General features: G+C 48.4%; 3 protein-coding genes across 6 annotated transcripts; 1 reads left to right on the forward strand and 2 right to left on the reverse strand.

Moving 5' to 3' along the window:
- The first annotated feature begins 1132 nt into the window (after positions 1-1132).
- chst14 (carbohydrate (N-acetylgalactosamine 4-0) sulfotransferase 14) lies at positions 1133-3631 on the forward strand. Its single transcript, XM_068725434.1, has 2 exons — positions 1133-1512; positions 2408-3631. The coding sequence occupies exons 1-2, from the start codon at positions 1231-1233 to the stop codon at positions 3233-3235; spliced, it is 1110 nt and encodes a 369-aa protein (XP_068581535.1). The 5' UTR covers positions 1133-1230; the 3' UTR covers positions 3236-3631.
- A 97-nt stretch (positions 3632-3728) lies between these two features.
- On the reverse strand, positions 3729-11281 carry cep135 (centrosomal protein 135). The gene is made up of 26 exons (XM_068725433.1): positions 11117-11281; positions 10372-10504; positions 10024-10214; positions 9774-9941; positions 9490-9631; positions 9301-9385; positions 9087-9215; positions 8776-8991; positions 8574-8639; positions 8331-8481; positions 7999-8228; positions 7760-7915; positions 7619-7678; positions 7368-7445; positions 7096-7247; positions 6781-6896; positions 6549-6703; positions 6392-6447; positions 6132-6300; positions 5942-6052; positions 5602-5787; positions 5300-5509; positions 4984-5186; positions 4750-4854; positions 4285-4428; positions 3729-3944 (listed from the first exon to the last, which is right to left on the reverse strand). Exons 2-26 carry the CDS (start codon positions 10482-10484, stop codon positions 3923-3925), a joined length of 3414 nt encoding a protein of 1137 aa, XP_068581534.1. The 5' UTR covers positions 10485-10504; positions 11117-11281; the 3' UTR covers positions 3729-3922.
- Positions 11282-11447: 166 nt separating this feature from the next.
- On the reverse strand, positions 11448-21330 carry exoc1 (exocyst complex component 1). 4 transcript variants are annotated; one of them, XM_068725350.1, is made up of 20 exons: positions 21277-21330; positions 19500-19631; positions 19289-19419; positions 19017-19176; positions 18772-18789; positions 18070-18257; positions 17755-17982; positions 17531-17663; positions 17321-17430; positions 16130-16279; positions 15885-15993; positions 15312-15356; positions 14775-14938; positions 14173-14286; positions 13954-14033; positions 13645-13873; positions 12623-12806; positions 12319-12518; positions 12043-12237; positions 11448-11954 (listed from the first exon to the last, which is right to left on the reverse strand). In XM_068725350.1, the coding sequence occupies exons 2-20, from the start codon at positions 19621-19623 to the stop codon at positions 11802-11804; spliced, it is 2715 nt and encodes a 904-aa protein (XP_068581451.1). In that variant the 5' UTR covers positions 19624-19631; positions 21277-21330; the 3' UTR covers positions 11448-11801. The 4 variants fall into 4 exon arrangements, with proteins under 4 accessions (XP_068581451.1, XP_068581452.1, XP_068581453.1 ...); XM_068725351.1 differs by lacking the exon at positions 18772-18789; XM_068725352.1 differs by lacking the exon at positions 15312-15356.
- Positions 21331-22733: the final 1403 nt, after the last annotated feature.

Below are 22733 nucleotides of genomic sequence, written 5' to 3' on the forward strand. Positions count from 1 at the left end.
GCTTTAAAAACTAAAGCGAAGAGGCTAAATGCGACTTAGCCAGGCGCTAGCTATGCCATAAATGTGTTATAACCTAGATCTATGATTGATACTTGGCTTTTAAGAGCTAGGACTAGTATGTGTGGTAAACAGAAGTGTTTGCATTCACCTTTAATACGTTCTCCGTTGGTGAGAGATCGTGTCGGCCTTGTTGGGGATAAACTGACTTGTGATTATGTAACTCGTGGACAGGACACCCGAGCAGAGCCGGACGGGTGGATGAGACGGAGAGTCGTGATGCTGCTGCTCCTCCACACTGAGGAGTCAGGTGATGATGTGGCTCTGAAGGATCTCACAAGAACATTACACAACAGGACTGTGCTTAAAAAGGATCTTACTTCTCTGTAGTGTTAAACCATTACAGACTTAAAACTATACACATTACTACACCTTCAGTGGCCTTAAAGGAACCTGAGTCTCCTAAAAATACAACTAAACACTGAGGCTCAAACAGAATACACTAGATGAACTACACGTCCCCGGTGGCATCAGGGTACTTCAGGATCTCAAAGGAGTTGTTGAGGACAACAATCACAAGAATGTATTCTGCAAATACGCAGCCAGTATAATTAAAACGTTTACTGAAAGTACTACGTATTACTCATAAGAGTTGTTTATGCTTTATTCAGTACACTGAAGGCACCAAGGAGGATTTTATTTTTAAAGTGTTGAAAACCAGACGTCTTTTTAAACTGTATTCTAGCTAGTTAAATTGGCATTAGTTTCCTCCAATATAAAATAATCCTATGAGATGATATACTCATAGTAAGTAGAGACACGGGACGCACTCCAGATGTATTTTATGTAAATCGGTTAAAACGGTTTTATTTTGAAAGTGTTCAAAATCGGAAGTGAACCGAACGTCTTTTTAAAACGTAATCTAGTGAAATTGGCATTATATTCCTCAAGCGCAAGGTAATCCTATGAAAGAAAATATGCATAGGAAGTACACTATTACTAGTGTAATTCCTATGCATTACTATTACTACTAACGTACTCCAGACATATATTGTTGTAAAAAAAAAAACGGTTTTTATTTTGAAAGTTCATCCGGAAATGGCTACATTTACGCTAGCACACTTAACGTACTTCTGAAGTTTACTATGGGTACGTGGTAGGTAACTAACGGCTTTCTCTCTCACGTAGAGACGCTAGTTAGCTAGTAATAGACGGACACGCCGGATACCAACGATGCTTCCTCGCCGGCAGGACTACGGGGTGAAGAGGACCGGAGGAGGCTCGGTGATCAACTTCAGGACGACCGTTAACAGCTCGGGCTCCGTCCGCCGCGGCTCCGCGGTGCTGCCGTCGGTGCTCACGTTCCTGGTGATCGTCGCGTCCGGAGGCCTGCTGCTCATGATAGAGAAAGGAATGCTGAGCAGCATGGAGACGCCTCCTAATCCTCGGGGTAGCAACGGCAAGAGGGTGGACTTAAGGAAGTTCGGACCGGCGGCTGTGGACGTGGACTCACAGGTATAACATAATATAATATACAATAAGACAGTCCTTTATTAGTCCCGGAGTGGGGACATTTACAGGACTACAGCAGCATAGCGGACAGGGCAAACAAGAGACATAGTAGAAGAAGAAGAAGAAAAACAAGATCAAAACAAGTATTATAAATAAGTAATAAAACAGTAAAGAATATTAAATAAGTAAAGAGACAGAGAGGCAGAAAAAGTCAGAGAGAGAGAGAGAGAGAGTCAGAGAGAGGTAGAGAGAGAGAGTCAGAGAGAGAGAGAGAGAGGTAGAGAGAGAGTCAGAGAGAGGTAGAGAGAGAGAGAGTCAGAGAGAGAGTCAGAGAGAGGTAGAGAGAGAGAGAGTCAGAGAGAGAGTCAGAGAGAGAGAGGTAGAGAGTCAGAGAGAGGTAGAGAGAGAGAGTCAGAGAGAGGTAGAGAGAGACAGAAAGAGAGGTAGAGAGAGAGAGAAAGTCAGAGAGAAAGAATATTAAATAAGTAAAACAAATCCACAATAACTAAAATATTATACACAGATTATAGAGAAATGTTTCTTTAATGAGAAGCATGCTGGAGTTCTGCTGGAGTTCTTTTCATGGGTGGATTTTGGTTTGCGGTTTATTGTTGCCCTTCCTTAATGTTTGAGGACGAAAAGACAGCTTTAAAAGACTCATGAATTTTACTCCCATCATGCAACTTGTTAGTCTTCCCGTCTCACATGTGACTCCAGTCTGCATGCAGGATTTCTGTTACGTTGTCATGCCTACGATGACACGGTCAGCGTGTTGAGACTTGATGTTAAACAGTTTTCACGAGGCTCAGGAACACAAACCAGGTCTAGTAAACCGATGTGTAAAACAGCTGGAATGCACCTTTTTAAAGAGTGGCCGACTTGTTGTGTTCCCACTCAGATCCTCCAGGAGATCCGTAACCGGACCATCAGGACCGTGTGCGGCCAGAAGAACATGCCCCACAGCGTCTGGTCCCTGAGTCCGCAGCAGAGGAAGACGCTGCTGCAGCACGTCCTGGTGAACGACCGCTACCACTTCCTCTACTGCTACGTGCCCAAGGTGGCCTGCTCCAACTGGAAGCGGGTGCTGAAGGTGCTGAACGGCGCCCTGGAGAGCGTGGACGTCAACATCAAGATGGACCACCGCAACGACCTGCTGTTCCTGTCCTCCCTGAAGCCCGAGGAGATCCGCTACCGCCTCAAGCACTACTTCAAGTTCATGTTCGTGCGGGAGCCCATGGAGCGCCTGCTCTCCGCCTACCGGAACAAGTTCGGGGAGATCGAGTCCTACCAGAAGAAGTACGGCGTGGAGATCGTGACGCGCTACCGGAAAAGCCGCGCAAAGGACGCGTCGGCGAAGGGCGACGACGTGACGTTCGCCGAGTTCGTCCGCTACCTGCTGGACGAGGACGCGGAGCGCATGAACGAGCACTGGATGCCGGTGTACAACCTGTGCCAGCCCTGCGCCGTGTCCTACGACTTCATCGGCTCCTACGACCACCTGGAGACGGATTCGGATTTCGTGCTGCAGAGCGTCGGCGCGCCGCCTCACGTTCGCTTCCCGGAGAGGCAGACGTGGTACAAGCCGGTGACGGCGGCGACGCTGCACTACTACCTGTGCGGCTTACCGCAGAAGCTGCTGAGGGAACTGCTGCCCAAGTACATTTTAGACTTCTCCCTCTTCGCCTACCCTCTGCCCAACACCACCACTGAACACTGCCGGCGCTAACAAAAAAATGTGCAATATTTTATAGTGAGATTATTTTTTATAGAGAATGTGCTTCTTTTTTTAAACAGTTTTTTTTATTATTCCTAGGGAACAAACAAGTGTTTTCAAGATGTTTCCTCAAAACCACTAAAGCTTGAAATCAGCTGAACACAAAGAATTACAAAAACTGTAAATCATTTCAATTTCAACGTTTTCCTGTCGCGCGCTGTTACAGTAAAAGAACCGATTCAGTATATAAGTAACCATGGAAACAAGGTTGCGAGAGCAAACGCTGTCGAAGGGTTAACAGCTCCTGTGGGCATTCAGTGATTCTTTGTTTCACGTCACCGCCTCCCCTAAAACTCTGGACTCTTTAGCTCATAATAAAACACAAGGTCAAGTTCAGCCGTAAACATTTCTGTAAGTTTTGTATGGCTTTATTTTATGAATAACTTAATAATTTAAACATTTAAAAAAAACAAAAACATGGAAGCGTAATACACATGACCACAGGGCTGAACCTCTCTTGCTACGTGTGTGTGTGTGTGTGTGTGTGTGTGTGTGTGTGTGTGTGTGTGTGTGTGTGTGTGAGGTTATAGTTGCTGAGGACTAAATAAAACCTGATTGAATGTTTGGCACGGTCATGATTTCACACAGAGACCTTCACCGTTCTTCTCGTGGTTTCTGACTCACTCATCGAATGTCTTCTTAGTCCTTGAAGCTCACACTTCTGAAAGGAGAGAAAGAAACAGAAAATGTGCTTTTAATATTTTTCAAAGAAGCTTTTGATGAAATCAGGCAGAAGTATTTATACAAACAGTTCTGACTCAACATGTATTTTGTATTCAACAGCTGCGCTTCCTGTTTAAAGGATCACGTTGGTATTTATTTTAAACTTAGACCACATTTTCCCAACGTTTCTGCATCCAAGTGACGAATGTGGACAACGGTATGGAGTGGCAGCTTGGACACAAAAACAACACAAAACAAGTCCCTGGATTGCAAATCTAAACCCAAAAAAAAAAAAAAGAAAAGCAGCAGCAGAATCATGTTCTCGTCTGAAGCCTCACCTGTCGGCCGACCTGTCGGTGGAGCGGCTCAGCGATCGGAGGATGGAGGCGTGATGGGACCCGGCGGAGGCGTCGAGGGACAGCGAGCTCTGCAGCGACGAGAACGACACGCCCTGTCGGCGCATCTCCTGCACGGCTCGCTCTCTGAGGACGCAGAGACGGTCAGACCACCGCACAGTGTGCTTTCACAACTACAGCGCGATTCAAAGATGCACGACACCTGATAATCAATAAAGTCACTGAATGTCTGTTCATGAAGCCTACTTCAAGTGAACAACGAGCTCATGTTGGGAATGAATCCAGCTCGTTGCATCAACTACGCTACTGATGAAGCTACAAGTCTATAAAATGCATTACAGATGTGTAGGAGTCACATCACAGAGGGAACATAAAACACCCGTTAGTCACGTCTTCATATCTACTGTGGGTCTTTAAGGTGAAGTAAGAGTCCAGCGGTCGGCTCACCGCTCAAAGCGCTCGCTGGTCAACTGTCTCTTCAGGACGTCCATCTCCGTCTGCAGCTGAGACACTCTGCCTCGGAGCTGGTTCACCTCCCTGGCATGCTCCGCGCTGAGTGCGTACACACACACACACACACACACACACACACACACACACACACACACACACACACACAATCAACAAACAGGGCATTTATTCAGGCGTTGCGGCTCGAGCCAACACGTTGGGTTTGTTTACGTTTTGCTATCGGCCAGCGTCAGCCTATCACGGAGGACCTTCAGCTCAGACTCTCTCTCGCTGGCGGTCAGGTGGGTTTGGAACTCCTTGTGCCGGTTGGAGGAGAGGAGGGTCTCGAGGTTGCGCACCGTCAGCCTCTCGCTGGCCATTTGCTTCTTCAGCAGCTCGGCCTCTGACCGAACATCCTCCAGCTCTCCCGTGACCTACGACACGTGATCGCATTTACAGAAATGAGAGATGATGGAAACAGAACACCTAGAGGATCGGGACTACACTGAGACTGGCTCAGCACCAGTTAAAGAGCAGCGGGTCTCACCCTCTCGAGGTCCATGCTCCTGGAGGTGAGCTGACGTACAGTGAGCTCCTTGCCGGAGTCCAGCTTGACGCACAGCTCCCTGACGGACGCCAGGTCCGAGAGGAGGGCCGCCTTCTCCTGCTGCGTTTTGTGTAGCTCCTCCTCCAGCCGGGACGTCCCGCGCACCAGAGACGACACCTGGACCTCGTACGCCTGCAGGGCCTGTGTGTGCTTTGGAGTGAAAGGTACATTTATCACAGCTGGTATAAAAGACTTAACGCCTCATCTCTCCCTCTACAGTCCTAGACCCTCCCTCGTCTCACCTGTTGGATTTCTCTCCCCTGGTGGCCGACGGTGTCCCGCAGGTGTCTGCGCTCCGTGTCCGAGGAGAGCAGCTCCAGGCGGATGGAGCTGTTGAGGCCTTCGACCTGCTGCAGCTTCTGCTCCCGCTCCTCCACCTCCGAGTGGGCCATCCGGAAACGCTCCAGCAGGTCCCTGTTCTCCTGCTCCTGTAGGGGAGGGGGGAGCAGATACTGTTCAAAGCGGGAGAGGGTGCGTACAGGACGACAATATCTGCTGTATGGAGAGAGAGAGAGAGAGAGAGAGAGAGAGAGAGAGAGAGAGAGAGAGCGAGAGAGCGAGCGAGCGAGAGCTTCCTCTTGCCTTTGTGGCCATCAGTTTCTCTATTCTGGACACTTCAGAGATGTAGGAGTGGACCCTCAGCTTCAGCTCGTCCTTCTCGTGCAGCGCCTCCTCCATCTCCACGTGCACAACCTGCACAAACACAACAGCAGTATCGGTTCCTCGTCGTTCCCTTCTTTGTTCTCTCGGTACATAACGACTCACGCCATACCTGGTTCTCTCTGGTCATGGTAGCCAGGTCGTCCTGCAGCCTCCGGTTCTCTCTGACGGCGACGTCTTTGTCTCTCCTGAGTCCGGCCAGCTCCTCGTGGCCGGCGTCCAGCTGCCTCCTCAGGCTGCCGATCTCCCTCTCGCGGCTGTTTAGCGCCCCCTGCAGCTGACTGACAGGATCACGCCTTGAACACGTCAGCTCACTACTTCCAGTAGGAGAGATTAAAAACCAACGCGGCGCTTTGAGAGCACAGTACTCACGCTAGAGAGTTGTCCAAGTTCGTGACCGTGAGTCTCACATCTTCAAGGGTCTGTTCCTATGGAAACACAAAAGGTACTGACCTTGTTCAGTGTACATACGGTCATGTGAGTATTGTAAACAATGTTAATCTTAATGAGGCGTGTGGGTGGTGGCTACCTTTTTAGACAGATCCTCCCGGAGAGCAACCAGCTGCTCCGTCTTCTCGTCCACCTCGTCCTGCAGAGCGTCCTTCTCTCTGTCCAGAGCAGAGATGGACTTCTGAAGAGCAGACGCGTCCTCCTTGTGCTTGGAGCCCCGCTGACTCAGCTCCCCTGGCAGAACGAAACAGACATCAAGCAAAACAAAACAAACCCCAGTGAAGTGTGGCGGTCCGTCCACAGATATCCACCTATGGTCTCCTCCAGTTCCTGGATGTGCTGACGGGCGGCGTGCAGCTCGTTCACCTTCGCAGACAGCCTGCGCTGGGTGTCAGTCAGCGACTGCTCCATCTGCTCCTGTAGCAGCCTGCAGACAGACAACACGCCCCGATCACGGTCAGCTCAGGATATGCACTGATGGGGGTCAGAAGCTCACAGGAAGTGGATACGTCAGATTCATTTTCTACGGTCTGAGTTCTGCACACTGTTACGCTCTAGGCTTATTTTATTGGGAGTGTCTTTATGTGCACTCGCTCCGTCCCTCTTCCAAAATGTTTATGACGAACCTCAGAGCGTTCGCCTCGGCCCTCTGATGGGAGACCTCCTCCGCATTCTGGACCAGAGCGGCGGACCGAACCTTCAGCTCGTCCTCCGCCGCCTCCCCGTTCTCCTTCAGCAGACACACCTGAGAGCGCAGGTCCAGCCTCTCGCGCTCCAACTTCAACCCCCCCCGAAAAAAAAAAAAATCACACAATGTGCCAGGAGATCAAAGTCACAGCAGTGACCATTACGTCGTAAACCGTGTCCTAATATTCATTCAAATATCCAGCAGGCTCACGCTCTTAACGGCGTTCTCCAGGTCGAGGATCCTCCTCTCCTCCGTCTGTCTGTCTGAGAGAACTGAAGTCTGGGTAACCTGTAGAACAGTGATTGTGTGCGTTAGGCTCAACGCATTCAATGTGGTCTCTGAGTGTAAGGAGCATCTAACGAGCGCTCTCACTATCAGTTCACCAGCAGATGTTTTCAATTAACTGATTGAGGACGACTGTGTTGTTGAAGCACAATGTTGCCCCACGACAGAGAGCTGACCTTTACTCTCTCCGTCAGCGCGTCTCTCTCTGCGGTCGTCAGCTTCAAGTCCTCTTGAGCCTGGATGGACAAAGAGTCAGGACTTGGTTACTTGAAAGAAGTCTCCTCCTCAGCTGGCGGATTACAGTTTGTAACACTCACTTGTTTGAGGAGGGCTTTGAAGCGGTCTCTCTCGGAGCTGAGGCTCTTCACGTCGTTCTGGATGCCCTCCATGTGCGTCTCAAAGTCCAGCAGAGCGGCCCTCAGCTCGTCCCTTTCCTTCACTACACGGAGCAGCTCCGTCTCCGCGGCGCCGCCCTGAAAAACACGCCGCCGTCAGATACTTCAGTGTCGCGAGGAACAGAGTCGTACGTTTTTTGGTTCTTCTTTTCGTGTCGTACCCTCGTAGCTTTGGACCGAGGACTCCCGCCCCTGACTGGACTTCGACTGGGGCTTGAATCCGGACCAGCGGCCCCTCTGGCTCTTTTGTAGCGGTCCGCCTCCTGCCGATAGTAATCCCTCTCCTCCTCTAGGCTCTTGACGAACGCGTCCAGCCGCGATGGCGAGCGCTCCCTTCCACAAACGCCGTGTTTAGCTCGCATGGTCTCCAGCTCCAGCACCAGGTCTTTGTCTAGGAACAAATAGGTTGCGCGTTATAGTCCAGGGGTTCTCGACCTTCTGTAATGTCAAAGATGTAACGCTGCTGTAAGGAACGGCTCCAGCAGCTGCTCACCTGCCGCCATCGTTTTCTCCATCTTGTCCTGCAGCCGGAGTTTCTCCTCCTCCAGGAGGTTCACGAGTCCCTCCATCTTCTCGTTCTGCTCTTTGAGATCCAGCAGCTGCTCTTCGAGACGGCCTTTTTCAAAGTCTCCTTCGGAACGCTCCTTTGTTGGATCAACAACACGGGGCAGACGTTAGTGTTCACTGAAGAGTGTCAGTAACGTATAACAGTTAAACAGGGTTTGACTCTACGTACCGATCTTAATGTTGTGATAACGTCCTCCAAGTCGTTGATGATTTTCTGTTGCCTTTGAATTTCCTTCTGTTGAGAAAAGGTTTGTTTTCACTTATTCACACTTTTACAGTATATTGTAGTATAAAGTAATGCTTGTTAGTGTACTACAGGCAGAATGAACATCTAACACGTCGTCTTCGCTTCTTCTTTCTCGTATTCGTACTTTAGTTTCTTGCAGCTCCACGTCGGCCGTTTCCAACACGAGCTCCTTGTCCATCTCCAGCCGCTTGGCCAGGTCGTCGACGTGCGTCAGCTCTTCGCACAGCTCCAGGTTCTTCAGAGACAGACTGGCCACTTCGGTGGAGGCGTCCTTCTTCTTCTGCTGCAGCGCCTCCAGCTTCTGATCCAGAGTCCTGTTGGTCTCCTGCAGGTACTCAATCTGTGGAACACAAAGCAGCGGCGGCTGAGGGTTTACCGGGATCTCCAAAAACATTCATTTCTACGTCGGGGTGAAGTTCCCGTGTGAACGCTTGCCTGAAGGTTCAGGTGGGCGATCAGCTTCTCGTTGCTGATGTTCTGAGCCTCGAGGGAAATCACATCGTGAGGTCGTCCTCCGTGAAGAGCTCGGTTCATGCGCTCGATCTCTTTGTCCCTCTCCTCCACCTAGAAGAAGTGTTTAGAAAACGGGTTTAACGACATTTAACACGTCGCGGTATTAAACGCTTCCAGCTTTAAACGCGTTTCTTACCTGCGTGTTCAAGTGTTTCATGAATTCTTGGGCGTTCTCCAGGTCTAGCTTGACCTTTACGATGTCTTCCTGTAGCTCATGAATCCTACGAATAAATAAAAACACGACAGCGGGTCAACACAGACGCAGCAACGCAAACGCAGCCGTCTCGCATGGAGCGGTTACCAACGACGCAGCTCGCAAACAGACCTTCCATCTGCCATCTGCAGCAGGTCGGCTACATACGGGTCATCAGGCCGCGACGCCGGATACGCCGACGTGGAGGAGGAAGGCACGAGCTCATCGATCTGCATCCTCTGTCGTCTGAAAGGGATGCTGCGCTTCTTCCCACCTGTGAGTGTTTGTGAGAGGAGGAGGAGGAGGGGGAGGATCTCATTCTTTAGTTCACGTTTGAGTCTTGGTCGCTCTTTAAAATCTACCAACGTCACTTTCAGCGAGTCGTCGCGGAGCTGAGGTCGGACTCGTGGCCTTACCTGGCGTCTGCACCACCGCCTGCATGTTCTTCTCCTGCAGCTGTTGGATGCGCTCAGCTTTCGCCTTGCTGTCCTTCTCCAAGCAGCGGACTTTGTGCACATACTGGTTGTTCAGAAACTTCAGGTCAGACGTCTCGTGGTCCAGTTTTCTGATGTGGATCTTCAGCTCTAGGACAAGACAGGATTGTGTCAAACCAGTTGTGTGTGTGTGTGTGTGTGTGTGTGTGTGAGGATGGACATCACAGCTTACCTCTGCTGACACGATCCTTCTCCTCCTTCAGCTTGAGGAGCTCGAGGTGCAGCTCGTTGTTCTCCCGGACCACTCGGGCATTCTCCGCCCTGTACGGCTCCAGGAGAGCGTCGAAGTTTCGAGTGTCTTTCTCCGTTTTCCCCGCCGACAGTTTGGCATTGCGCAGGCTTTCGGTCGTGTGGACCAGGTCACTGTAACACAAGAGGAAGGACAATGTCCGAGGAACATCTCATCATCTGTAGAACACCGACCGTGGAGAAGAACCTCACACAAACACACTGCAGAACATCGCTACGGTCTCTTTAGGTTATGGAGGAGAGCAGGTGCAGACACATTAAAAGGCTTCACCTGAATAGTTTCTCCACCAGCGGCAGTGACTCTATTCCCAGAGGGTTTCTGTAGCCCAGCTGGTCCAGACGCTTCCTCAGGTTGACGAACTTCCTCTCTGCGTTGTTGTTCATGGCTGTGGCACTGAAGTTACCTACCATGACACAAACAAACGGAGACATTAGCTCAGTCAACGGCAGAGAAGACACTTACAATAAGACAGACAGACAGACAGACGATGGATAAAGATAGAGAGATAGATACTTTATTAATCCCCCAAGTAGACATTGTTTTCGCTACAGCAGCAATTATGGTACAAGTAAATAAAATAAATAAAATATGAAATGCACAATATACACAATGAAACATAATAAAGTTAAATTATTAATAACAATAATATATTATATTTAATAAGCGCGTAAAAAACCCAACTCAAGACACTTTACAGAGGGGATAAATATTTAAAAACGTCATAGAAATAGACAATCAAGCAGTAATGACAACCAACTGTAAATTGTAACGTAAAGAGTAACGTACAGTGGCTAACGTAAAGAGTAACGTACAGTGGCTAACTAACAGCTAGTTACAGTTAGCCATGTATTTAGCTAGCGTCGGCTAACGTTACGTAGCTAGCTCACAGGCTAAGAAGCCAATAGTGTAGCTTAGCTAACGAACGAGCTAACGTTAGCTTGAGCTAAAACAAGCGTCCGTTAACGCATTAGCCAGCCAGCTAACGTCAACGCTCGAGGAGTTAGCCTCAGCTTACCGCGCTTAGAAGGACGCCGTGTTACATCGTATTGTCCGTTAACGTTTGATAGTCAACAACTGTTTTCTTGTTTTGTTTTTAGAGTTGACATGTTTTCCGCGGTAAAGGGGGTTTGAAAAGAGCGCCGTTGATCTCCGGTTTGTTATTCGTCACCATGGAAGGGAGACGCAGCGGAGAGCATCTGGGGGGGGGGGCGGGGCAGCGCGTTTTGAGAGCCGGCGTTGTCCGTATCAGAAGGCGGGAGGGCGGAGTCAGGCCATAAACGTGTAAATAAATAACTAATGTGCTTAATAACAATGAGATAACTATTAAATATTCGACACAGCATTGGTTAGATTGGCAGCAGCAAATTTATTATGTACATATGGCATAAAGAAATAATAGAAATATGACAAACAATTATGTATTTAGAGCAGATCTGTTGAATTTCAAAGAAAGAAACAAACACACACAATGCAGAAATATCTGCACCACTGTCAAGTGTACAAATCCCTTTCATTAAAATACACTGACACACACACACACACACACACACACACAGACACACACACACACACACAAAGGAAATGTTCATCATCCAAAAACAACAAATAAAAAACAGTACATAATAGTTAATGAGTAGCTAGTGTATCATCAGCCAACAGGAGGCGAAGAAATCTTGAAAAGTGCATAAATAGCAGCCGGACTAATGGGACTGAGCGATGCTGGAGAAGTACTCCAACATGTCCTGGATGGTGAACTCCATGGTGATTCCAGATCCAGGGTAGCATCTGCCGATCAAGTCCTCAAAGTGCTTGTACTGACGGATGAACTCGTCCTGCATGGAGTGCCACACCACCTGGTGGAGCGAATCAGAGACCACGAGGAATCAGAGACCAGCAGTTTCACCCCCCATCACACTTTTATTTTAAAATGTATGTTCTCACCTGCAGCAGACTTTCTTCTTCACACAGGTGTTTGTCCACCTTCTTGTAAAGGTTGTCGAGTCCCTTCTTCACCTCCTTGCCGGGATACTCTTTGATAACTTTCCGCAGCTCTTGTTTGTTGAAGGCCAGCTGGTAGCTCACCTCCTCCTCGCGAACGCCCTGAGCCACGCGGGCCTCGACCCCTTCGAAGAAATGCTGCAGCAGGGAGACAACGGGTCAACTAGCTACTCGTGACCAGGAACGCGAAGGAACTTCCCGACAAACTCCCCAACTTACATTGAGCTTCTCCAGCGGCTGGCCCAGAGAGTTGATCACGTAGGACTGCAGATGGTCCGTGTACTTGTGCTTGGCCTCTCGCCGCTCCGCCTCCAGGCAGGAGATCTTCAGACGCGACAGCGTGGAAAAGATGTGGTGGAAGTTCTCCATCATCACAACGTCCCGCGGCGTCTTCTGGCTTTCATTGGCGACCTTCTCCACTAAAAGAAAAACAATATTCGGGAGTTAGTTTGCGGAGGAGGGGGGGGGGACATCTCATCGTCTACAGCCGGTTAAAGCGGGTCGGACCACATGGAGGTCTCACCGTTCACGAAGACCGCCCTGATCAGTTTGACGTAAGCTTTGTCCAGGTCGCCTCGGCGCTCGGCGTTACGGAAGATCGTCTCGGCCAGCTCGGCAAACTCCTCGAACCCGGTGACGAAGAGGAGGATGCCGACTTTGCTTTTCTTAGAGATCTTCACTTCCTCCATCTGTCTGATCTGAGCCGACTGTGAGGAAAAAGACGCGTCGTATTAAATTCACAGCACGATGTGTGTAAGACCGTAATAAAGGGACAGTCCAATCCCTGAAATCAATCTTCTTCTTACCCGTAGAGCTACTTATCAATCTAGAATGTTTGGAGTGTTTTGGAGGTATCGGCAGTAGAGATGTCTGCCTCATGTGTGCATCTACGTCTTCACATTTTAGTTTGATATAGTCCCATTATATTGGAGAGAAGACCAGGCGGCAACCTCTGATTCTGAAGAGTGAAGCCGATGCTTCACATGTTGAAGCTGCATTCTCTCTAGTGTCCACCAGGGGGCGACTCCTCTGGTTGTATAGAAGTCTAGTCTAAAATGACTCTACTTCTCTCTTGATTTATTCCTTCAGTAAACATTGTAAACATGAGTTTATGGTCTCAATCTCTAGTTTACAGTCTTCTTCAATACAGCATGATGTTCATTTAGTACATTATGCTCCATTTAGAGTCAAACAGACCATAAAGCAGGCGATGATTTAGGGGGCGGGGCTACACAGTGATTGACAGGTCTCTACCAGAGACGTATACGGCGTCTCTATGTCACTCCTCCTCAGTCCAGATGTGGTCACTTCCTGTTCACTGGTTGCAAAAAAACAAGATGGCGACGGCCAAAATGCCGAACTCGAGGCTTCATAACATCAGTCCACAAACCGACGACTACGTCCACTTCTTATATACGGTCTATGGAGGCCGATATCTCCAACACTCGGCAACTCACAATGTGGATTGATAAACAACACTACAGGAAATGTGCTTTTTTAAAACTTTCCCTTTAACCAAACTTTGAGGTTTTGGACTCTACTCACAATGCATTTGTCAAAGTTCCTCTTGACAGTGACCAGAACGTTCCCCAGGGTGGTGCTGAGGTAGGAGGCCGGGTCGACGTTCTCGGCGGTCCACACATGGTGACTCATCTTCACCAGCATGTACAGAGAGTTGAAGCTGTCGATCTTGTCGCCCAGAGCGATGAGACTGTTGAGCTCCGTCTCGATGCTCTGGAAGATCTTATTCATCATCAGCCGCACGACATCTTTCCTTGAGTCACGACACAAAGAGACGGGGTTACTTCATGGACGACGTGCATAAATAGAGTGTTTTGATGTGAATCCACTCACTCTGAGGACAGAGACTGTCTGTGTTCAGCCTGCGGCGGCATTCTTGACGGCGTGCCTCCATCCGTGTCCTCCGTCTCAGGCTGTCAACACAAGAAACGCAAAAACATGACGAAATCCCAAAACACACGAGACGTACGCTGCAGCCGTCGTTTCTGAATTACATCTCGGGCGGGACGAAGTTCAGATGGACGGCGCTGACGTAAGAGTTTGAGGGTTCACCTGAGCGAGGGGGGGCACGACCGCCGGGTGCTGCTGCAGCTTGAAGAACTTGCTGATGAAGTCTTGTTCGGCCAGACAGAGAGGCTCCAGCTCACTGAGGACCTGCTCGAATATCTGCAGAAGAGAAGCTCTTTTAACACAGAGCGGCATAACGTACACCTTCCACCTCTCTTTTTTTTTTTTTTAAATGGCCAAAAATACACATTTCATTTGTAGGAAGAAGCACGTGAAAACTGCCGTTATCGTCGGATTTTCAACTTTTCCGGCGGTCCTTGAACACATCATGTGTGAGGAACACTTCTATCAGGAAAAGAGACCAAATCAAAAGCTTAAAACTGTGATATTTCATCAATAACACCTTTTCTACACGTCTCATTTTAAAGAATAAGACGTTTGCACGAACCAGATTGTGTAAAATGACTGTCGGTCTCTTCGGCTGAGACCAACAGTCATGGGACAAAAACATTTTGGTGAAACTTTGAGTGAACTTCAGGCTGTTTGTTCCGTTCTCTCCACGATTGTGTTTCCATAGACTCAGTGAGCAGCGAGTTCAGATATTAACAGTTTGGTTAAACAGAAAGAACGGGTGTACAATCCGTCACCTTGTCAAACTTGGTCCTGTCGGCCACGTCCAGGTCGGAGGCGGACATGTTGCCCATGTCCAGCAGCGAGGACGACTGGGACCGCCGGCTGTTGGAGCCCTGCACCGTCAGCTTGTTCAGGCTGGAGGTGGAGCCCGTCAGCTTGCCGGAGCTGCCGTGGAGACCTAACGCAGCACGGAGTGAGAGTCAACCCCCGGCAGGCGTTTAAACAGTCAACCACGACACCGCTACTCCATAAATGAAGCCGTCAAATGGGTTCAAAAAGTAACACGGATGTCAAAAGTTAGCTTCCATCAGGCTTTTCTCATGACGATGCATCCGACCAGCTGCGTGGAGAGCTAACGGTGAGGCGGTGCGTGTGTGTGTGTGTGTGTGTGTGTGTGTGTGTGTGTGTGTGTGTGTCGGGGGGGGGGGGGTTAGCGGAGGGCGCCGGGCAAAAGGTTTTCCTTTTAGTGCGGCGGTTGTGAGGCGGAGTGGTGAGCAGCAGCAGCGCTGTAATTGACAGTGGAACAAGCTGTTGTTTTTAGTCGTACTTACTCTCCGTTTCCTGTTTGAGTGCACTCTCTTTCCGCGGAAGCGTGGCTGCAGCCAGTTAGAGAGGCGGGCATCAGAGACAGAGACAGGTTAGAGCTCAACACATGCAGCATGGGGGGGGGGGGGGGGGGGGGGGGTGTTAAGACGTACACGGTTACATATATGCTGACGTGCGCTGGCTTAGCTCAGACAAAACAATCTTTAAACAATGTTTAAACGTTTGTTTTCAGGATGCAGGAAGCAGAGTTTCTAGAATCCTCCTCACACGTTAAATATTCACAGGAGCAGAGAATTCAGAACATGTAAAACAAGAGACAAGGACTTAAGCGTCTTACAAACACACATTAGTCAGTAAAAAATATGCTTTTGGTAACAGATGTGATGCAGAAAAGACCGTAAAAGATTGAGGCCTCGGTTCCTTATTTATACACTAATATCTAACTAACTTCTGTGTGAGAGAACAACAAACCGCACTGGACAAAATAAACTGGACAGTTAAACTACGTGGTTCAGAAAAACACTGAAACACAGATAGTCAGACTGGAGCTTCACGTCTCTGAGCTCCAGCTCTCTTACCGAACTTGCCCTTGGCCTCCTTGGTGGTACCGGCCATCTTTATCTTGGCGACCTCGAAGAAGTCTTTGATTTCTCGTTCGTATAATCTGCTCATATAGTCGACGTAGGTCTAAGAAGAAAGGGGAGAGAGATGACACTCGTTTAGATCTAAAAACATCTAGACTTACCTTGTTATTGACCTACAGCAGCTCTAATACGCCGTCACGTTACTCCTTTGACTACGTCGGCAGGTAACCAGCACTGACCCTCGACAGGCCCTCGTACTTCTCCCGGTGGGTGTTCTTCAGCCACTCCATGAGCTTGGCGTAGCGCAGCAGGTCCCGGTGGAGGGGGCTGTGCTTGGGGAGGCTCAGCTCGGCCGTGTGCTGCGACAGCGTGGAGCTCTGGTCGTGGCCCTGGACGACAGAGCGACATACAGCCGATGAAGGAGTTAAGTGTGTCGACTAGCAGCTAAAGGTTAGTGTCCCATTCCATCCACAAACACACTCCACACACGAGGAATACGCTGCCTCAAATGACCACAAACAAACAACAGATGTTTCCCCGAGGTAAACAAACACTCTCGTTCTCCTCTCTGCCCCCTCGTCGTCGTGTTGCTCAGTATCCACTGACATGCACTCAGAGCAGACAGGCACGGGACGTTATGACAGCACCCAAAAAAAACCAACACAAAAGAGCCCTGGGCCGTGAGGAGTGCAGACTGTTGATGATGGAGGAGGAGGAGGAGGAGGAGGAGGATGAGCGAGATCACATGAGAGATGTTAAGTAGTTAGGAAACGTAACCCCCATGCAGTAAAGAACGGGCTGCGTTAGGCAGATGGAGGGCCGGAGGTCTCGTGTGATTTGGAGTGAGGGGGTGAGAGGTCAAACACTATGCGGGGGGGGGGGGGGGGGGGGGGGTGCTGTGAGGGTACTCACTGGAAGCGACAGACAGGAGGACCTATAGAACTGAGGGATGGTCATTTTGAAGTGACTGAAGTGGTTGAACTGACACACACAGAGACAGGAGAGAGGTGATTCAAACAGTGAGCACAACACGGAGAGGGGCAAGGACACAACCGGGAGGAGGAAACGAGGACACGAGGAGAGGAAGAGAGTCACGGATAAACAGGAAGTCTGTGAGGGAGTGAGTGAGGGAGGGAGGGAGGGGAATAGAACAGCAGAAAGAGAGAGAGAAACTCCCTTTTCGCAGCAGATTCACAATGACAAAGAAGTGAGGACTAGTGCTACTTAACGAGGAACTACAGAAACGTCGAGGACAAATGAAGACGTTTCCCTCTGAAACTGAACATCCTCGTACTCGTCTACAGACGCTCTGGTAGATGTTTAATGGCTGCAAACTTAGAAATCAGAGTCCACTAAATGCTCTTCAACACGTTACACATATATATATGTATATATATGTATATAATCAGTGAGTGTGGCGTTGCCGGTACCTGGTGGACAAACACGTTGTTGAGGTGGTTGGTGAGGCGGCGGGCGAAGGTGTCCCTCAGCTCGGCGAACAGGAGCTGCTGCTGCGTCACAGCCATCAGCTTCTCGTGGCCTTGATGAGGAATAAAAACGAAACGTGATCAGCATTTGGAAGCACGTAAATCTGCTCGTATTCCACGGCAAAGATTCAGCTGAGCGATGCGGAAACTAACCGGGTCGCAGCGCCACGTTCATGCACTGGGAAAGAGCCTCGGAGGCGTTGATGCAGGCCTCGATGCCTTTAGGGGAGGTCAGGTCTCCCTCCTGCAGGGCTCGGATGTGTCCCTTTGACAGGTCCATGTAGTTCTACAGGGGAGACAGACACAAGAGAAAGAACACCGGCTGTGGAGGAGAACCTACAGAACATCACTACCGTCTCTTTAATCAAACCACTAACCACGAGGAACTGGATCTCGTCCAGCAGCTTGACGTTGTTGGTGTTGCTGATCTGGATGAGGCGGTTGCTCTGCGAGATCTGGTCCATCTGCTCCTTGACGCTCTGCAGCATCTCCTCGTAGCTGCTCAGCTTCCCCTCGATGGTGTCCACCTCGCCCAGCGCCTCGTCCAGCAGCTGCATCAGGATGTTCACCTGCTTCTCCGACGCCATGATGGACTGGATGTTGGCCTTGGAAAAAAAAAAGGGGGAAAGAGGGTATTAATATGAAATCATTTCGGTCCACGAGATCGCGACGCCTTTTCGGCTTTCGCTCACCCCGTCGAGGACCTGCAGCTCCCTGGAGAGCTGCTCGGCGAAGCCCTCGGCGTTGGACACGGCGTACTCGCACATCTCCATCATGCTCTCGATGTCCTGCTCCTCGCGGGCGCTCAGCTCCTGGTAGTCGTCCAGCGCGTCCTCGTCGCCGCCGGCCACGCTCTGACTCTCGCCGCTCGGCACGGACTCTAGCGACCACAGACGGAGAAGGAAACGCAGGCTGACGACAAGAGGACGAGTCCGGGACACGTGCTGGTGTCCTCCAACACATCAGGGGTTTAAACACCTCTACTGAGAACAACCTCAACAAATGGAACTCTCTTTAAAGCGGCTACTCTTTCAGAAGTATACCTGCAGTCTGGAGTAACTACCATCAGCTACACTTAACACAAACATCAAAGTTAAACATCTGCACTTAATAAATAAGAGACAATATGAGCTACATGTTTCAGTCAGACATGAATGCACACGTCAGTGAACAACCACATGAACTGAAGGTGGGATGGACACGTAAAAGAAGCTAAAAGTGAAGGTAGAAGCACGAACTAAATGTGTGTTATGATTATAGAAAAACATGACTCATGCCGTCAGATTAGTGTCAGATACTTCACACAGCTGGAGCTTTAAGGAGGTGAGAGTCTCTAATGAGAATGGAGAGGAGTGAGGAGGAGGAGGAGGAGGGGGAAGTTAAGTCCTACCAACCTTCCGCTTTAGGAAGTTCTGGCCAGAGAAAGTTTCAGAGAGAAAAGCGAGAACAAAGAAGAATTTAACACAGAGAGCCAAACCAACAAACCGAGACACAGAGGAGAACGTGCTGTTAAGAAATAAACTAAACCAAAATCCTCACACGGGACCAACACACACTCTCGGTTTAGGAGGGAGATCATAATCAAATCATGCGCTCACAGAGGGGGCGGGGCTACAGTAAAGACGGAGCGTTTCCACACCTTCCAGCAGCTGAGAACTGACATTCACAAACTCCACCTTCTTCCTCAGGTACCGCTGGTTCAGCTTCCAGATGCAGGAGATGAAGGAGTTCTTTTCGGCCGCGCTGCTGGCCACCCAGCGGTACACCTTCTCAAAGTGGAGGTCGAATTCAGGGTTTTCCTGCACGGCGAGAGTCAGAAGAAGAAGAGGAGGAAGAAGAAGAAGAAGAGAGTGTGAGCGGTGGACGAGGTTCTGGGTGTTGACAAAAAGCCAGAGACGTAACTGGTCCAACCTTGCTCGCATCTTTGGCGTCGACTTCTGTCAGATCCCGGAGCTCCCACGTCTGCTGTCGCTTGTAAAAGTCCCCTTTGTCGGATTTCTTCACCTTCACCACTTTAACCTGGACGGGCCTCTCTGTGGTGACTGGAGGAAGAAACACAACACGTCAGAACACATCTCCCTTGTCGTCGCTAACAGCTCTTCAGACTCGTTCTTCCTCGTACCCGTCGCACACAGGAAGCAGTTCTTCTTCTTCTTTCCCGCCTTGCACACGTTAACGATGCCGAGGAGGCGCTCGTCGTTGGGCGTGAAGATGTCCCTCTGGAGAGCATGCTTGATGGCCGTCATGGCGGATGCTGCCGTACAGAAGGTTTAAGACACACATCCGTCAAGCACGCACAAACACTCGCTTTAAGTTTGATTTACACGACATTTAGCCTCAGTAGCATTTCCTTCCCCAGTACCAGGACAACACTGAAGCGTTATGTGATGTTCTGAAGCCTCGACGACGTCTGAAACTCACTGGAAGACCCATGAAACCTGCATCACATCTAGACCACTTTAGACCAGGTCCAGATCAAAACCCACGATGAACTAGATCATCCCAGAGAGGCCAGAGATTCTTTAGAACAAAAGTTTTAGATTTGTGAAAAAGACTTAGACTTGTCAAACCTGGACTACATAGGACAAGGTCCAGATTTGGCGAGGGGGGGGGGATCTCAAGTTTTTTTAAATTTCACAAATAGACTTTAGTTAATAAATCTCTGACTTCTCTGTGATAAAAGTGTACATTGACCAGTCTAGGTCTGGCGGTTTTTTGATCTGGACCTGGTCCAATGTGGTCTAGAAGTGGAAAAAAGCAGTGATAAATAAAATAAAGGTTTCACAAACATCACACTGTATTTTAAAGAATCTTTAGCCTCTCTTGGATAATCTAGTCCACATTTCACCAGGTACAGTGGTTTTTGATCTGCACCTGGTCCAATGTGGTCTAGATGTTGGGGGATGGCAGGTGAAGCAGTGAAATCTTCCCTTTTATCATTTTCACGAATAGAATGAAGCTTTCACAAACATGGAACCATGTTTAAAGATACTTCAGCCTCTCTGGGATAATCAACAGTCCATGTGTAATGTCTTATGAAAGAGACCTGGTCCAATGTGGTCTAGATGTGGGGGGGGGGGGGGGGGGGGTAAAGCAGTGAAATCTCATTTTTCTGCAGCTTCACAAACGTTAAAGTGGGTTTTAAACGGCGTCAATGCTTTACCTAAACCACGAATACTCCTTTAGTGTCTTTGTAACGGTTACTAACGTTAGCTTTACATGCTTTTATGTTTTAGTGTCCAACAATGCAGCATCTTGTCTTTAGTCCATGTTTCTGTTTAACACGGTTACCCCTCATTGTACTTGTGTGTGTGTGTTGTTAGTACCTGTCATGTAGTATAAGAGTCTCCTGAATGATGAGACTACTTATATTAATATCCTCACTTCTTTCATTGTCTCTGCACGCTTTGTAAAGGCTCAATAGTGCACAACTTTGTTAAATGTAATCTTATAATCTGTTTTTAGGGTTACTTTGTAACATCTGCCTTATGACTACAGATGTAAAATAGCCTCTTGGCTAATAACTCTGGAGCATTTACAGCAATGTTTGTATTACTGTGCACTGTCCCTTATCAAATAAACCAACAAAAGAAGCTAACCGACTCAACAGCATTGACAACACGGTGTTTCAGTCAGCTAACTGTGGACTTCAGAGTAATGAAGCACCCTAAAGAAGAACCCTTCCTAAAGTAAATGTCCTCTGTGTCTGTTAGCTAGTATGCTAACGCTCCTGCTAGCTTCGAGAGAGCTAAGCTAGCTCCCTGTTAGCATCCACTACGCAGAACAGGCGACGGTTTGACCCCATAATGTAATAATCTACCGTGATTATTAATCGAAACGCACACTATCTGTATTCAAACAGCCAGACGTAACGTTATGAACTCACAAGTGTTGCCTACCTTGTTTTATCAGCCCAACAGCACTCTGCGAAGCACCGCCCACTCGCTTCCGGGTTCAGACGTCACGTGACAGCGACAGTGTCAACATCCGCCCTGATCCGCCCAACAGAGGCAGTAATAATAACCATAGACTGTGGTAATAATACATGTATTACGTTTATATTATATTAATTATATACAAATAAATATATAAATACAAAATAAAAAACAGAGGCAGTACAATGTTGCTGCGTCCGGTTTCCTCAGGTATCTTGATCCTATATATATATATATATATATATATATTAGTCATTATTAACTTGATCTTCAGGCCCTGAGTCCTTGTGTCAACATCTAGTTTAAGGTGTAGATTTTGTGCTTATACTTTTTACATATTCCTTAAATAATTTGTGTTTAGTCAAATTACCACAGTCTGTAGTCAGGAAGTATTCTAACGCATTAAAACTACATAATACAAGGCATTGGTCATATATATATATATATATATATATATATATATATATACACAAACATACACAAATACTGTAATTATTTCAGATTTGATCAAGGCCTCAAATTATGACTTCCATTTTTCATACATTTATCGGTTTATATATATATATATATATATATACAGACTGTAGATGGACAGAAGTTATTAGTATATATTATATATTATAATATATTGTGCAGGTACCTGGTACATAATGATATTTAACACCTTTAAAGTAGAATATGTACCATATTTATCATAGAATAAGGTTACAGAGTTTGAATATCTAACTATCTCCTCAATTAATAAATATTGGACTTGGATTTCTGGGGGAATTGTTGCAAATGTGCAACGTAACAAGTAAGGACGACATGAACGCAAGTGTCTATTATCGTCTATTGTCCTTCAGAGTTTTGGAGTTGATTGTTTGAGGTTAAGCCTGAAAAAGCCTGAACGTTGCATTGATACATGATCTTTTTAGGCCACCAGGTGGCACTGTTAATCCATATTACAGTTATAATTCCTGCACGTGTTGTTCCTTCCTACACGTATTGTCAGTGTCAGTGTTCTCATGTTGTCCTGGAACAATAGCAGTGATTAACCAGCTGCGGTAAAAGCCCTCAGAGGCTTTTGCAGACTGAATGTCAACACAGTGAGGCAGGAACAAAAAGAAAGTCACAAGCGATCCTCAGACGACGACTGTAGCCTCGAGGCGTTCACTGTCAGCTCGTTGAAGTCGCTCTGCAGAGACAGTGCTTGATTTCCCAGCTGGTGGATGAGGCGTTCGTTGTCACTGTCATCGACCGTTTGCGTTCACGGTTTATTGCTTCCTGTGACGCGTGAGCTGGTGAACTCATATGCACAGACAGAGAGAGAGATCCTCTTTAGATGATTAACACCGAGTCCACATCCATGCCGGCGGTCTCTGTGGCGTCTTTTGACAGGCAGCGAGTCGACGTGAATGTCCCTGAACGCCGCTTCCTTT

This window comes from Cebidichthys violaceus, unplaced genomic scaffold (genome assembly GCF_023349555.1).
Source record: "Cebidichthys violaceus isolate CVI_PGR_0920_01 unplaced genomic scaffold, fCebVio1.0.p SCAF_35, whole genome shotgun sequence".
NCBI lineage: Eukaryota > Metazoa > Chordata > Actinopteri > Perciformes > Stichaeidae > Cebidichthys > Cebidichthys violaceus.

What these genes read in the sequence shown, in the direction of transcription:
- chst14 (XM_068725434.1), top strand. Translation starts at nt 1,231, where the DNA reads ATGCTTCCTCGCCGGCAGGACTACGGGGTGAAGAGGACCGGAGGAGGC. An exon ending in CTGTGGACGTGGACTCACAG is followed by an intron (nt 1,513 to 2,407) that starts GTATAACATAAT and finishes GTTCCCACTCAG; the next exon opens with ATCCTCCAGGAGATCCGTAA.
- cep135 (XM_068725433.1), bottom strand. Translation starts at nt 10,484, where the DNA reads ATGAACAACAACGCAGAGAGGAAGTTCGTCAACCTGAGGAAGCGTCTG. An exon ending in CTGCAGATGGCAGATGGAAG is followed by an intron (nt 9,386 to 9,489) that starts GTCTGTTTGCGA and finishes ATTTATTCGTAG; the next exon opens with GATTCATGAGCTACAGGAAG. An exon ending in TCAAAGCCCTCCTCAAACAA is followed by an intron (nt 7,679 to 7,759) that starts GTGAGTGTTACA and finishes TTGTCCATCCAG; the next exon opens with GCTCAAGAGGACTTGAAGCT.
- exoc1 (XM_068725350.1), bottom strand. Translation starts at nt 19,623, where the DNA reads ATGACGGCCATCAAGCATGCTCTCCAGAGGGACATCTTCACGCCCAAC. An exon ending in ACGAGATCCAGTTCCTCGTG is followed by an intron (nt 17,664 to 17,754) that starts GTTAGTGGTTTG and finishes TCTCCCCTGTAG; the next exon opens with AACTACATGGACCTGTCAAA. An exon ending in TCGTGCCCCCCCTCGCTCAG is followed by an intron (nt 14,034 to 14,172) that starts GTGAACCCTCAA and finishes TTGTGTTGACAG; the next exon opens with CCTGAGACGGAGGACACGGA.